The sequence below is a fragment of the Mangifera indica genome, chromosome 12, assembly GCF_011075055.1.
Source record: "Mangifera indica cultivar Alphonso chromosome 12, CATAS_Mindica_2.1, whole genome shotgun sequence".
NCBI classification, from domain to species: domain Eukaryota; kingdom Viridiplantae; phylum Streptophyta; class Magnoliopsida; order Sapindales; family Anacardiaceae; genus Mangifera; species Mangifera indica.
Genome location: NC_058148.1, coordinates 3511101 through 3527324, shown reverse-complemented (window position 1 = coordinate 3527324; position 16224 = coordinate 3511101). Strand labels below are relative to the sequence as shown.

The 16224-nt window shown below is 33.0% G+C and overlaps 1 protein-coding gene across 1 annotated transcript; it reads left to right on the top strand.

The window, feature by feature from the left end:
• The first annotated feature begins 5345 nt into the window (after positions 1-5345).
• On the top strand, positions 5346-13752 carry LOC123193205 (patatin-like phospholipase domain-containing protein 2). The gene is made up of 7 exons (XM_044606031.1): positions 5346-6036; positions 7165-7308; positions 11886-11958; positions 12234-12339; positions 12435-12531; positions 12933-13028; positions 13135-13752. Exons 1-7 carry the CDS (start codon positions 5551-5553, stop codon positions 13288-13290), a joined length of 1158 nt encoding a protein of 385 aa, XP_044461966.1. The 5' UTR covers positions 5346-5550; the 3' UTR covers positions 13291-13752.
• Positions 13753-16224: the final 2472 nt, after the last annotated feature.

Below are 16224 nucleotides of genomic sequence, written 5' to 3'. Positions count from 1 at the left end.
TTGCTTCCCAATATATTTTCTACATTTCCTAACTGAAATTCCCTTTTAAAAACATTGTAGTTCACCTAACATTTTAACAAAATCTTCAAAAACTCTAAACCCTAAAAATTCAATTATTGCTCAAATTCATCCAAATTTTTATTATTTTCTATAAAATTAAACACACATTTATCTCTTCTAGCATCATTCTAACATTTCCCAACTATCGATTTGTGGAACTAAGTCTTAAATCGAAAATCCCTAATTTTATCATCCTAAATTTGGTTTTTGTCTTAAAATACCTCTTTTGACCATCCTTTTTGGATTTCAACCACACCATTAGATTCCTCTCACCATTTTTAGCTTGGGTGTCTATTTGGATTTCAAATTTGTGAATGTTCATGTAAATTTAAGTTTTTGCCTTTGTACATACATTCGAAGTCATGTTGCATTTCATCACATCTCATTGCACTCAATATGACATTTATACTTCTTCTTCTTTATTTTCCATTTCGAAACTTTCTTTTGTGCTTTATTTTATTTAAGTTGATAATTATATGATTAGTTTGTGCATAGTTAAACATTTGTTAGCTTATGTGATATATTTGTGCATTTTACATGAACTTGCACTTTACATTGTTTAAACATTAGTACTCTTACTTTGATGATTATGATTGTTTAGACTTTTTGTCATTGGTTTAGCTTTGATAATCATATTTTCTATGTATGTGTTAATGTATTTTAGTCTTCCTTTGCCTTATTGGATATATACCTTGCTTATTTCTTTTTTATAATAACAAAATGGGAGAAGTTATACATGTTATATTCTATATTTAATCATGGACGTAATACTTAATGTGTATAGACTTTACACATGCTTTGATGCTTTATCTTGTTTAGACTATTAATGCTCTCATTGCGATACTCATGCGTATTTGAACATTATTTTCATGGACTATGCTTTCATGATTATATTTGGTCATTTTGAAGATAATTTTTATATGTTCATGAATATTATTTTTCCTATGTCTTATTAACTATTTATCATTTGTCTCATTCTTTTTGATAATGACAAAAGGAGAGAAAAATTTGATTAACGTTATGGATACTTTGATGTTGTTATGGAGGATTATGGATATATTTGACTATGATTATAGATGTGTTATTTGATTGATGTTATGGATATTTTAATGAGGATATATTTGATTATGATTTTATATGTGATATTTGATTGATGTTATGAATATTTTGATAAGATTAATGTTGGATATACAATATTGATATGAATTGTATTATTATCTACCTATGGTGCATATATTCAGGGGGAGAAAACTTGATTTTTTAGGCAAACTTTTGCAAAATTTTCATAAAAATCAAGTGTTTTCCTAACTTCAAGTAAATACATTTATTGATATATTTTATAAAATTTTTTGAAGCGCATATATATTTGTCATCATCAAAAAGAGAGAGATTATTGACTCAATGAGTCATTATGCTCTTATTTTGATGATAACAAATTAATATGTTCCTAAGCATATTGACTAATGACTTTATTTAAGTGTAAGTTTAAATTATAATAATTTACCTAATACACTTGAAGAAGTTTCAAGATGGAAATGAAAGACAAGGCTCAAGTAAAAAATTCTTGAAAATTTGAAGAAAAACTCAAGTTTAAGTAAATATGTTTGTAATTTTGAAGCATTTGTTTTGATTAGAATATTTATTTGCATGTAAAAGTTCACTCAAAAACTTATTCTCAAATCTTTCACTTTTTTGGTTAAAATATTGTTTTTCAAATTTATTGGGTTCAACCAAATTTTTATCAAAGTTTATTAACTCATTTTAAAATGATGAAGTTTTGTGAACTAAATTTTCATATTTCAAAGTTGGTTTTGAAAAAATTTTAAAAAATGGGTTAAATTGTCACTTTTCAAAGGTTTAGGGGGTAACTACAAATTTTCAAAAATTTAGGAGGTAAAATGTAATAAAATTTAGTTGACCGAATTTGACTAATCGAATTCTTCAATAACAGCTTTCAAATTATCTAAAAGCCATACATTTTGATGTTCAAAAATTTGGTTAACCAAATTTCTTCTGATCGATCGAATTTGTTTTGAATTTTCTAACAGCTAGTGCCACATAGACACCACAGAAGTGCCACATCATATCCGGTTGATTGAATTACATTTAGTCGATCAAATTTTGCATTTTTTAGAAAATTAAAACTACTAGTTTTTGTGTACTACGATAACTTTTCTCATTTTCCTTCATATAAACCCAATTAAATCCACTTGAGATAGACTTTTGCCACTAAGAACTTTTATATATTTGAAAATGAATCAATTTTGAACTATTCACTTGTAAATTCTCTTCTCTATTTAAAACCCTTCCTTACACACTTTTTGATTTCATTTGTATTGGAGTGTACTAAGTTTAAATTTTCATATACACTCTTTGAAAGAAATTATATTTCGAATTCATACAAAAATTTGCACTATAAAAGAGTGAGGTTCACTAGAGATTAGAATAGTGAGATAAATTGGGTTCTAACACTTGTAAGGGTTAATAGCACCAAGGAAGTTATTTTTGTTATTAAGAAAAGCTTGATTGAGATTTTGTCAATCAAGAATTAATGGAATACTCCAAAAGAGATAGCTTGGAGGAGTGGACGTAGGTCGGGTTATGTCTTCTCATTCCTCAAACTTATATTTTGTGTTATGTTATTTTCATTGTGTTGATTATTCAAAATATCTCTTGTCATTCTCATAAATTGCATTAAAAATAGTCAACATTAATTAAATCAAATAAATTAGTTTGATTATTTAATTTAGAAAAAAATTGTTTTAGATTACTTAACTCACCCCCTTTTTCGGCTATTTGATCCTTCACCTAAATCAGCTAAGATTGGCTGCCCAAAGTACATAACCCTAATATATTTTTCTTTCCCTTTTTGAAATCTAAGCACCCATTTTACAATAAAACTATCCTAAACTCTCCTATGGATTAAGGACAAGTGTCCCAATTATAACATTAAATGGTATGAACTTTAGGAAAATCACATCTTAAATGCTAGATATTGAGATTTGAGAGCCTAAGGTCATATAAACTTCACATTAGTAGCTTATACTTTTCAATGTGGGATCCAAGTTTCATATCTTGCACTTAGGATCCTAATATACCACCATGCTCTACAGTTTTGGTGCCCACACAAGCTAGCTGTACATTAGTTGCTTGCTAGCCCTAGACAAACACTATAATACCAATAAGACCATCCATATCACACGATTACAACTGAGAAATATAATGATGACTCTGATACCAAATGATACGAATTTTAAAAGAACCATACTTCAAAAGCTAGCTATTGAGATTAGAAACTGTAAGGTTATATAAAGCCCATACTAAAAACTTATACTTTCAATTATGGGATCCAAGCTTGATATCTTACACTTGAAATCCTAACAAAATTATTTTCTACCAGTAGGAAAACTAACAAGTAAAGATGGAGAACAATAACACATGTATGTACAACAAGAGACTATTTTTCAGCTCCACTACACTAGTACAAATCCAAGAACCTTTTAAATGCTTGGTACAAACCATCTTTAGATTGGAAAGCACAAAAACAACAATAAAGCCTATTGGTCTTATAAAATTTTTTAGGGGAACAACATAAAGCCATCTTTAACACAATAGTAACTAGATTCTGCAATAATCCTCCAAGCACCTATATCTGCTAGATTCATAACTGAGCTAAGAAGGTAGCCACCACAATAGCAAGAGCATTTCTAGAGGAAAGAACAATAGAAAATGATTTGGAGATTTCCATGGATGTAGCTTCACCAACTTCACTGCAAAATAGAGAAATGGATAGCTTATAAAAAAACAAGTCTCCAAGGCCAACTTTCCTTTGAATGTTCCACAAAGTAAAACATCATCTACTTCCATTGGCAAAGTGGCAAGAGGTAGACTCCACTTTTGGGCAATTTCCACATTCCACCTGTTCTCTTTGATTTTACTTAAATTGAAGGCTTTTTCTCAAATTAGCAATTTTATATTTCTTTGAAGAACATTAGCTTACAATTTTTAATTCTTGTACATTCTACCATTCCTTTCCTTCCATAGAGTATAAGTTGTAGCTCTTCAAAGAAGCTTCCCAAGGATGAACTTTAACTCCATACTTTTCCAATCATTAGAAATTAAACTAATGAAGTCCTTCCAAGGCATTGGATTATAATCCCAATTACAAAGATGAAGATTACGTCTCCAAATGTTTACAATATAAGGGCATTAAAAAAATGACTATGAGTTTCAATTCTATCATTACAAAAGCAACATTCCATATCTCTAAGAATTCCTATATTCACAAGTTTATCCTGAGTATTAAGCTTCCCCCATATAGCAAGCTATAAAATGAAAGCATGTCTAGGGATATTTTTTGAGAACCAAACAGGATGACACCAATCATCTTTATTACCTCTAGAACAAAGTCTATTCCAAAAGTGTTTTGTTACATAATCACCTTTAGGGGTTCCAATCCAAAGCACAATGTCATTCCCCTTTTTTATCTTCCTCCCCTATCATGGTTTTTATCTCCATAAAAGCGCACGAAATAGTATAAGGCCGTTTCCATTTACCATTTCTAATGATCTCACAAACTTTAGCATTATTTCCTAATCCGGACTCATATATTATTCTATTGCCATACTTGGTTTTCAAATGCCCAAAGGAATGCCAATTATCATTCCACAAGTAGGTATCTTCTCCATTGCCTATAAAGCACTTTACTTTATCTTTTACTATTCCTTTTAGTTTTAAAATGTTTCTCCAAGCCCACGAACGAGCATTAGAAATAAGAATCTCCCACAAACTTCTATTTTTTTTTTATCAAATTACTTTTAATCCACCTCTTCCATATTGAGTCCTTATCATTTCGAATCAAGTTCCACACATGATTAATCATGGCTGTTTTGTTCCATTCTTTGGTGTTCATTAAACCCAACCCTCCTTCTTCAACGAGTAAACACACCGTATCCTATTTCACTAGCTCTTTGCTTTCTCATTTCCATGTCATCCCAAAGAAAAGCTCTTAAGATTCTTCTTATCTCTTTATGGGCTTTAGATGGGAGAATGAAAAGTCATGACCAATGTACTTGGATGCTCCAAAGAATCAATTTGACCAAAGTCAATCTTCCAACAAAAGATAAAAATTTGCTTCTCCACGACTTAACTGTGGCCAGAATCTTTTCTATGAGAGGTTTGCAATTGTCAAATAAAAATTTTCTAGTAATGAGAGGAACTCCAAGCTACTTCACTTCCTTCTTTATACCTCAATATATTAATCAACTTTTCCTTCTCCTTAGATCTTAGTGAGCAAAGAAGCTACTTTTGTTTGGATTGGCCCTTAACCAAAATTTGAGACACCACGGTGAATTTAGACTTTTAATTGGAAACAAAAACAAAAAATAAAAAATAAAATAAAAGTTAAAATAAAAGTTTTTCACAAAGAGATCACGCGGTGCCCAGTTTAATTCAGCTTCTTGTTCACCATCTCCTTGTTATTGTCCCTTCATGGCGCCTTCTCTCTCCTCTCTATTCTCCTGCGCCCCTCACCCTTTACCTTCCTCCAATCTTTATTCCCTCCCCCAACGTTCCCGCTATTTTGCAGTAGCCCAAAACAATCAAAATCTTACCTCCAAGCCCCCCAATTCCGAGGGGAAATCCTTTGCCGTGGTCACCGGTGAACTTTTCCTGGGGCTGGCCTCGAGACTGTTGAAAACAAGCAACAGGGGATTCTCTGAAAAGTTTGAAAGGTTTCCGGTTGCGGAGAGGAGCAAAAAGGTAAATGGCAGTAAGAATTTTGAGGAGAGAATTGGGGTAGTGATGGAGGATGAGATCGAGCCCGAGGTTATTTGGGAACAAAGAGTGAAGGATGTTGAGGCTGAGAAAGGAAGGAGAATTGTTACAAGTCCTGGGTTTAGTTTCTCTGCGGCTGGGCTTTTGTTTCCTTATCATCTTGGTGTTGCCCAGTTTCTCATTGAAAAGGGTTACATTAAGGTTTGTTTTCTGATGGGTTGACTTCAATTTTTGTTTTTCAGTTGTTTCTTTGTTGGGGTCTAATTGAAAATTTGTTGTAGTTTGGGAGGGAAATTGATTGAAACTGCCTACGCATTGATCTCCATAAGTCAAAAAGATTGTAGCCCATTTTAAAAATTTGTTTTACTTAGATTAAGATTATCGCGTGTGGTTCTGAAGAATATATAAATTTAAGATAAAACTGAAGGATGGTTGCGTTCAATTCTTGAATTTAATTTCCTCATTTTAAATAAAGGTTTGTTTTTTGATGGGTCAAGTTCGATTTCTGTTCTTCTGTTGGGCTCTAAGTAAAAAATGATTGGAGTTTAAAAATAAATTTGATTCAAACTGCCTACATTCGATGCATTTAATTTCCATGTGTTACTGAAATTGAGGCGTGTGGTTCTGTACCGTTTATAATTTAGATACAGTTGAATCGTTGCGTTCAGTTTTTGAATTTAATTTCCTCAGTTATTCACGTTCTGACATATTTACGAGTTCATGATTTGATTTTAGTTTGGAATTCTGATTTGTGCAAATGTTCATCTTCAGTCATTTAAATCAAACTATCTTGATAACAGAGGATTAAGTATATGCATGCTTTTTTTCATGTCTTAAATTTGCGGAATTCAGGATGCTTATCTTGTTCACTTATGAAATTGACCAACTTCAAATCTAATATTGAAATTTATTATAAACAACCGTATGAAGTATCTGTAATAGTTTAAACTTGGAACAGGGTCAAAATGCCTTACGATACAAAGAATTTGTAGGTTTGATATGTTCACCTTATGGCTAAAGAGTTATGTGCTTTTATTGTTTATGTGATTGCCTTTTGGAAGATTGTCTCTATTGCTTGTTTCATTCATAAGGCTGCTTTATATTGTCAAATTCTAGAAATTCAATTCAGTTGTTTTTGGGTTGTTCATGAAGTCAACCACATCATGCAAATCATAGTAACACATCTCTAGATGACTTGCTTTTGTTTTTTAATTGGAATTCAAGTTTACAATTGTTAGTATATAGTTCATCTTTTACTGTGGGAATCATCATTTTTTATTTTTCTCCTGATATTCTGTTTGTAACTAAAACTTTTGTTTTCTAAAACAGGAAAGCACACCATTGGCTGGATCCTCAGCTGGTGCCATAGTTTGTGCAGTTATAGCCTCAGGAGCTAGTATGCAAGAAGCACTAACTGCTACAAAAATTCTAGCTGAAGATTGTAGGGCAAGAGGGACTGCTTTCAGGCTTGGGGTATGCTATCAATACTTTTGTTTTGTTTTTGTCTATTTTCAAGGAATACTGATATGTTTTTTCTGCACTGTTCATCAATGAATGATCATAAATTAGGGAGCTTACTTAATTTGCAGAAATATTGATATATACTTTTGTATGTTAACGATTAACATTAACTCAATGCCTGCAGAACCATCTAGTGTGAGTTTTACTTTACAGCAACAAATTAGTTAATTATTGTGACATTTCTTGTCTACAAACCTTAATGAAGTATATTCAGTTTTTCGACAGCATTATTCTTAACTTTTGTTATGTAATTTATTATTCTTTGTGTTGAGCTAGACCATAGTGTGTGTGTTTGTGTGTAAGGATCTATAAAGGCTCTGATTGGTTTGTGAAACCTATTTCAGAATTGGGATATGAACTCATCAGAGTCTTGTTTGCAGGAACTTGTTGGATTTGCTCATAATTCATTCATTAAGGGTGTAAGGAACTAAGCAAATCGATTTCCATAAAAAGAGGCCATAGACTGTCTTTTATGATTGCAGCTTTAATTATGGGCAGTTAGCAAGGTGGTTTAGGAAGAATAGGATTGGTCTAAGGTTATTTAATTTTTTGTTTTAATCATCTTTAGGGTCTATTTGTCTAGACTAATTTAGAGTTTAATTTGGTTTGCTAGTTGTTTTGAATATTTATTTCCAATATGATTAGGAATAGGATTCTTTTTGAAAAGCACTTGTTTTATTGTTGTAGTTATTCATTGATGAATGGTTGAGAGGTATCATTTTCTTGAACATCTGCTCAATTTCTTCAAAATTTTGTCCTTTTCTTTCATTGTACTATGTTTATTTTCCCATTTAATTTTTTATTTATCTTTTATCTCCCAAATGTCTATCTTATTCTTGTTGTAATACTCCATCACAAGGTTCATATAAGTAAATGCCATGATACTAAATGAATCCTATTCAACAATTACAGGGTTCATATAATTGATGCAATTGTGCAGATTTTTCTGTGGAAATATGACGATATGATATTTAATCACTGTTTCATGTTCATGTGAATTGTGCTTAGTTCTTTCTGTTTATTATGTGTGTGAGATTCTGTTAGGACTATTGTGTTGGTGAGATAAATGAGATTGGGCAATTGTGAAACATGTATGGTGTGTACAGGCAGTTATGAAATAAAATTGGAGAGTTGTGAAACATCTATGGTATGTATGAGCAGTTATGAAATGGGATTGGAGGGTTATGAAATATAGATTGGCAGTATATATAAATGGGAGCTAGGATTGTAAAAGGAGGGGAAAATTAGGGTCTTAAGGTAGCCTTGTGGCTGACATGAGGGGTTGTCAGCTCTTTGAATTTCTGGATTAGGAGGCTCTGCCTCCTCGAATTTTCAATTTATACAATTGTAAATCCTTTTATCATTAAAATTGTTTCTGTTTTTCTCCGTTTGTTTGTGTTGAAATTTGTTGGAAACTTATCACGATGGTATCAAAGCAGCTACGATTTATAAGGATGGGGAGGACGGTTGCATTTGGAAGATTTGTCCTCACCTCCACCTTGAGGAAAAAGTGGTTTTAAAATAAGCGGGTCATATTAGGACTAATATTTAGGTGAAATAAATGAGATTGGACAATTATGAAACATGTATAGTGTGTATGGGAAGTTATGAAATATGTATGGGCAGTATATATAAATGAGAGCTAGGATTGTGAAAAGAAGAAAAAAAATTAGGTTTTTTCAATAGCGTTAGACATATTTGGGGGATTGTTGGCTCCTCAAATTAGAGGATTAGGAGGTCCTGACTCTTCGAATTGTTAGTTTATCCACTTGTAAATTGTTAGGATTGGGACACTTGTCCCCAATCCAATGGCTCAATCCTTTTATAAATATATGTTTGAGTTTTAAAAGAGAAAAGAGAAGAAAATATTAGGGTTTGGGTTTGAGGGCAGCCACCTTTGGCTGATTTAGGGAGGTCTCCGGCGCCTCGAATGGCCGGAAAATGGGAGATCTCCGGCGTCTCGAATGATCGGAAAATGAGAGGTCCCGAACTCCTCGAAGTGTTCGGTTTATCTTGTAATATTTTTAGTTATGAAATATTTTAGTTATTATGTATTTTGTGTTTTGATTAAATAAATGCTGGGTTCCTAACAAATGGTATCAGAGCGCGTTCGATCCAACGGAGAAGATAGATGATGGTCGGAAAAGTGATGAGTCGCCGGAAAATGTTCATGGAGGAGGCTGACTTGAAGAAAAATCATCACAGAGAGAAATGAGTCCGAAGGCGCAAAATGAGAAGACAGAGGAAAAAGGAAGATGAAAAGGGAACGCCGGCTGGGTCTGAAAAAAAAAAAAAAAAAAAAAGGAAATTACATATTCAAACCCAGAGAAAGCAGAAGGAAGAAGAAAGAAGGACGAAGGAGATGGAGAAGAAAGAAGAAAGGAAAAAGACAAGTAGAAGGAAAGAGAAAGGAGAGAAAAAATAAATAAATAAAAAAATAGAAAAAAAAAAAAAAGGTGGAGGCCAGGCGTTGGTTTTTGGAAAAAGGGAAAGAGAAATGGGCTGACTTGCAGGGGAAGCAAAAGAAAAAGAAGGCAGTAGCGTTGGGAAGACAAAACGCAGGAAAGAGAAGGCAAAACTTTTTGGGAAGAGAAAAGAAAGATCTGGCGCGTTTGAAAAAAAAAAAAAAAAAAAAAAAAAAACTCATCTTGAGGACAAGATGATTTTGAAGGGGAGGGAAATGTTAGGATTGGGACACTTGTCCCCAATCCAATGGCTCAATCCTTTTATAAATATATGTTTGAGTTTTAAAAGAGAAAAGAGAAGAAAATATTAGGGTTTGGGTTTGAGGGCAGCCACCTTTGGCTGATTTAGGGAGGTCTCCGGCGCCTCGAATGGCCGGAAAATGGGAGATCTCCGGCGTCTCGAATGATCGGAAAATGGGAGGTCCCGAACTCCTCGAAGTGTTCGGTTTATCTTGTAATATTTTTAGTTATGAAATATTTTAGTTATTATGTATTTTGTGTTTTGATTAAATAAATGCTGGGTTCCTAACATAAATCCCATTTATCAATAAAATTTTTCTATATTTCTTTATTTGTTTGTGTTGATAATGGTTGGGAACCTTTCAAAATGGTATTAAAGCAGTTACAATTTCTTAGGGTAGGGAGTAGGGTGACAAAATTTACAAAACATATATGGTATGTATGGGTAGTTATAAAATGGGATTAGTGAGTTATGAACTATGTATGGGTAGCATATGTAAATGGGAGTTAGGATTGTAAAAGGGAAGAAAAAATAATGGTCTTTGACAGTTGTTGGGTTGGTTTGGGAGATCATTGTTTCCTCGAATTGGCATAGTAGGAGGCCCGGACTCCTTGAATTGTTTATCCACTTGTGGTATCCCTTTATAAATAAATTGTTTTTTTTTTCTGTATTGTGTTGAAATTGGTTGGCAACCTATCAAAATGGTATAAGAGTAATTACGTTGTTGAAGGATGACATGAACAATCACAAAATTTTACTATTGGAAGATTTTTCCTCACTTCCACCTTGAGAACAAGGTGGTTGTGAAAGGGGTGGGTAATGTTAGGACTAATATTTAGGTAAAATAAATGAGATTTGACAGTTATGAAGCATGTATGGTATGTATAGGTGGTTATGAAATGAGATTGAGGAGTTATATAAATGGGAGCTAGGAATGTACAAGGGAGGAAAAAATCAGGGTTTTTAGACAACCTCTGGGCAAATTTGGGAGATCGGTGGCTCCTCGACTTGGCAGATTAGGAGGCCTGACTTCTTGAATTGTTAGTATATCCGCTTGTAAATCCCTTTTATTGATAAAATTGCTTCTGCTTTTCTCTATTTGTTTGTGTTGAAATTGGTTGGAAACCTATCAGATTCTGCATGCCACGCAATTGCGTTTGACAGAATGGAAATCCAAATTTATATGTTATTGGCAATTGTTTCTGTTACAAGTTTAAAAATGATGATGTGAGATCATATGTTAGTGAAATGGTCTTTATGTTTTGTTTGCTTTTTATTTCCTTTACTATTAATAGTCTTCTCTTTCAATGGGCGTGGAGTGTTTCCTATATACTAATAAAGCGTTTCCTATGTACTAATAAAGCAACATGTAGCCTTTTCGTATCTTAATTCATTTGTTGCTAGAGATTTTAGATACTATTACTTAGAGTGGAGGAACTTGGAAGATGTTTGATTTGCTACCCGGAAAAGTTTTTTAATAGTTGGAGTAATTTGGAGTCTCTATGTAAATTAGTGATGATCTCTCTGAAAATAGCAGAAAAATATATACTTTTTTCCCTTTTTTTCAGGATTAATTTGAGGACTATTATTTTCAAATAACAGTATTTTCTTAAGATTTTATGCATCTTGTACTTTGAAAATAAATTGACTTGATTTGTAAACCAAATAGGCCCTTGGCTTAATCAGTTTGGTGATTCTTATCGGCTTAAATATCCCTTTATGATTTCTTTTGAAAAAATGAGATAACTGTATTTATCAAATTTTTGTTAAATTGAAAATTTGGGAGTAAGTTGCAAAACGTTTTCCATTTCTTTTATCCACAGGCTGTTCTCCGAGATGTTCTGCACAATTTTCTTCCTGATGATGCTCATACTAGGTCCAATGGAAGGGTTCGTGGTGAGAATAATTTCAATTTACCATTCATATATATCTGTAACCATTCTGTTCTATAAAATCAATAATTACCATGATAAATGCTCAATTGAGGCAGAGTAATATCCAACTATTTGCAGCTAAAAGAATCTTGTGTACCGTGATTTTGTTTTTTTCCCTCCTGTAGCATTGTGTGCACATTTTTAGGGAGGCTAAAATTGCCATTGTTGTATCTTTTAGCTATGGGTATATTGATTAATTTCTACTAGTAATTCCTTATGTTTTAACTATTATGACAGTTGCTGTAACCCAGATTCTCTGGAGGCCTAGAGGTTTACTCGTGGATCAGTTCGACTCCAAGGAAGATCTCATTAATGCAGTTCATACATCATCATTTATTCCGGGGTAAGGGCCATCCATATATATATATATATATATATATATATAGGTTTTTTTTTTCCAGTGAGTTTTCATGAAATCTTAGTGTCTACAAAATGCAGATATCTTGCTCCAAGACCAGCAACTATGTTTCGGAATCGAGTTTGCATTGATGGTGGTTTGACCTTGTTTATGCCACCAACATCTGCTACTAAAACGGTATTTCCTTCTGATGATTATATTTTGACATTCATAATTTCTCAAATATACATATATATGCACTCTTTTATTCTAAAACCTGATGTTAGATGCTCAGAGAAGCCTTATTAATTATACTGTTTAACATTTTGTCTGTGTCATAGTTTGAGAATTCTTAGATTAAATGATATTTGTTATAGTGAAACTTTTATGCATTCAAAATCATTGTTGGTATGACTGCCATTTAAAACTGTTATGCAAACAAACCCATTATGAATATTAGCACTCCGCACATTTGGCCTCCCATATTAATTATTTATTTTTCAATGACTACACATTGTACTGCCAAATGCAATGGAAACTTAATTACCTGGGTTATAGAAATGATGAAATGCTTATGATTGATCACTTGTTCTTTGCAGGTTCGTGTTTGTGCTTTCCCAGCCAGTAGACTAGGACTCGAAGGGATTGGGATTAGTCCAGACTGCAATCCTGAAAATAGAGCTAGCCCCAGAGAGGTATTATTTATAGCTCCGTCATTGAATAGTCTCTCTGTTTTTTTTTTTTTTTTTCCCTTTCTTTAAACATAAGTGCCTGCTGATCTTCTGCTTGCTATGCTTGCAGCTTTTCAATTGGGCTTTGGAGCCAGCAGAGGATCATGTTCTTGACAAGCTTTTTGAGCTTGGATATTTAGATGCTGCAGTTTGGGCTGTGAATAACCCGGTTGAGAAAACAGTTGAAGATGAAGCTGCGTTGTATGAAAATGGTGCTGCAACTTAGTTAGGTTATCAGCAATCAGATTTACCCAAGATTATATTGAAGATAAGATCTGATCTGTTTCGGTTCTCTTATTCTGAATCCAATTGGCAGGTTAGACAAGGAGCTTTTCGCATGTTACCATTTACCATTGCTTGAATCAAAACAATAGAATTGTACATTCTGATACATGCAGTATTCCATTGATTGGATTATTTTACCGAGATAGCTGAGAAAGTAGGAAAAAAAGGGAAAAGTGATAGAATTTAGGATTTTGTTTGGAACTGTAAAGAGCATTTCAGTTCCAAGTCCACTTCAAAGTGGCTGCAAATATACAACTTAATTTTGGGCATTAAGTTTATTATGTGTAGTTAGGAGTATTCCTGTTGGCATTCTCTTGTTATTAGGTGATGTAAAATGAAGTTGTGTGAGTCGGAATAAAGATTGTAGCCATTATTTTTAATTTTAAAAAAATATTTTCCCTGATTTCTCAGCAATTAAAAAAAGTGTGCTTATTTTTTAATGTTTATTAATTCCTGTAGCTTTAATTATTAATGCTCATTGCTAAGAATATATAGTCTAGTTTGTATCTTGGAAGAGACGATCAAATTTTAGGGTTGATTTTTACTATCTAGTTTCAATTTAAAAAATCTAAAGGTTATAATAGAAGCAAAGTTGTTTGGTTTATATAGGAGGACTTCACTTTTTAACAATTTGAAATATATTTTAACATAATCATGAAGATTTCTTAAATAAAATGGACGAAGAGTGTTTAACCCAATATAACCCCATCTATAACAATACAAATGCAAGTAGAAGATATTTAGATTGATATGCAAAGCACTAAAACATCGGCGACGGCCACTACCTACCGGCATGCCCTGCGTTAGGCGCAAAACAAGGTAATCCCTATTATCTCTTATAGTTTTGACTCTCTATAGGAAGCAAGAGAAGCAAAATACAGTAGTATGTAAAAACATCATGTGCACGCAAACAGCCTTGAAACAAATAGGCCACCAAACCAAAAACCAATAATCTCCTCATGCCCATCTTCTAAATGAATCAAAACCACAACCAGTTGAATCGAAAATAAAGGATCCATATACACCGAGTATTGTCATTTTCATTTCAACTCCTTTGTCAATTCAACTCATTTGTGTGATACAAGTCCCAGTGTGATAACCCCATGAAAGCTTAATTATGTACCCATCCAACCCACATCAAAAAGAAATTCCGGGTTCAAACAAGTTCTTTTCCAATAATGCACTACTTTATCTAAAGCCGGGAGGGCCAAATGACAATCACACTACATGAACATGTATATATTTCCTTAATGAAGCCATGTTTGACGCAAAAGAATGTTCGAAAGATTCCACCATTGAAGACTAATATCATTCCAAGTCCGAAGCTTCATGCTATATTGCAATTTAGACTGGTTTTTCCTCTGAAAAAAAGTATGACTGAAAATCCATTGAGGTAAAAACCTACAAAATAGCAAACTTATTGGATAAACCTCCTCCACGTCCACCACAGCCCCATCCTTCCCTCCTTTCCACCCCTATTATCTCCTTAATACAAACCTCAATTGTTGAAAATGCAATTGGGCAGCCCCCAAGTTTGAGCCAATCTCCTATTTTGGATAATTTCTTCGTTTTGGTTAATTCTATCCTTTATCCCTTACATCTTGCTTAATTAAAAGTTGAAGAGGAAGAACGTCCTTGTTGGCAAAAATTCTTTTGTTCCTTTCCTTCCAAACCACATATACGGTTGCCCTAACATAACTTCTCAATTATGTATTTTAACTTTTTACCTTTCTATCTTTAGCCAAGCGCCTAATATAGTTATGCCAAGGCTTAACAATATATCGATATTGACTATCTCAAGAATTTGCTCACATATTATTTTGGTGAAGTTGAATGAAAAGAAAAGATGATCCAAGGATTCTTTGGAAGAGTGAAAAAACAACTTGCAAAATGAGAGATCATTCCATCCCTCTATAGTTTGTCTCTAGTGGAGAGTCTTCCTTTGACAACCATCCATGCAGCAAATCCATACCTAGGAATATTCTTCCAAAATCAAACCAACCCACATCGATCAACTATTGGCTTCCTTTCCATTCCCCATCTCACTTTTAATTCTCATTCTAGGTTCACTTCTCAATTTAACACCCCTCTCTAGAAATATTACCCTTTGGAGAAAAGTACTACTACACTTGACTGATAAAGCATGATACAATTATAATTGTGTGGACATTAAAACTTATAAGTTGAAAGACATTCAACATACATAAGTGGAAAATGTTAAAAGATATTTATAATTACATGAATCCAAATTTGAAACCATAACATGTGTAGTCATAAGTATAAAAATGTTGGGCTTGAGTACACCTATGATGGGTCGCATAACATCCCTCCCTAGAATTATTACTCTTCGAAGGAGAAATGTTATGAATTAATATCCGAAGCGTCTTTTTTATTTTATTTAAAAAAAAATTAGTTTAAACTAAACTCATTACTAAAAATGTTTAGAAATCTGGAAGCAAACAAAAAATGTATATATCATATATGAAAACTCATTTGAAAGCATCCGAAAACATAGAGCAATCATATACAACTGTATAACCATCTCAAGAAGGTCAAAAGTTAACAAGACATGTGACTATATGCATGAAACATAAACTGGAGATAACCTACTCTAGTCGGATCTACCTTTATTAACCTTGACCTTGCCTTACAGTTACCACGATCACCTATACCTACAATCATGAAAAAAAAGGAAGTGAGAGATAAGAACACTCAGTAAGGGGAAAAAATTTAGTAAACTATCTCATTTCCTATTCTAACTCACTCTTGAGACTCAATCTCACATCATAACCTTTATAACGAATCGAAAGGGATAATCTAGTTTATTCTTTACTATTTGGGTCATACTTTGTCCCATCTGGTGTCTATTTGATAC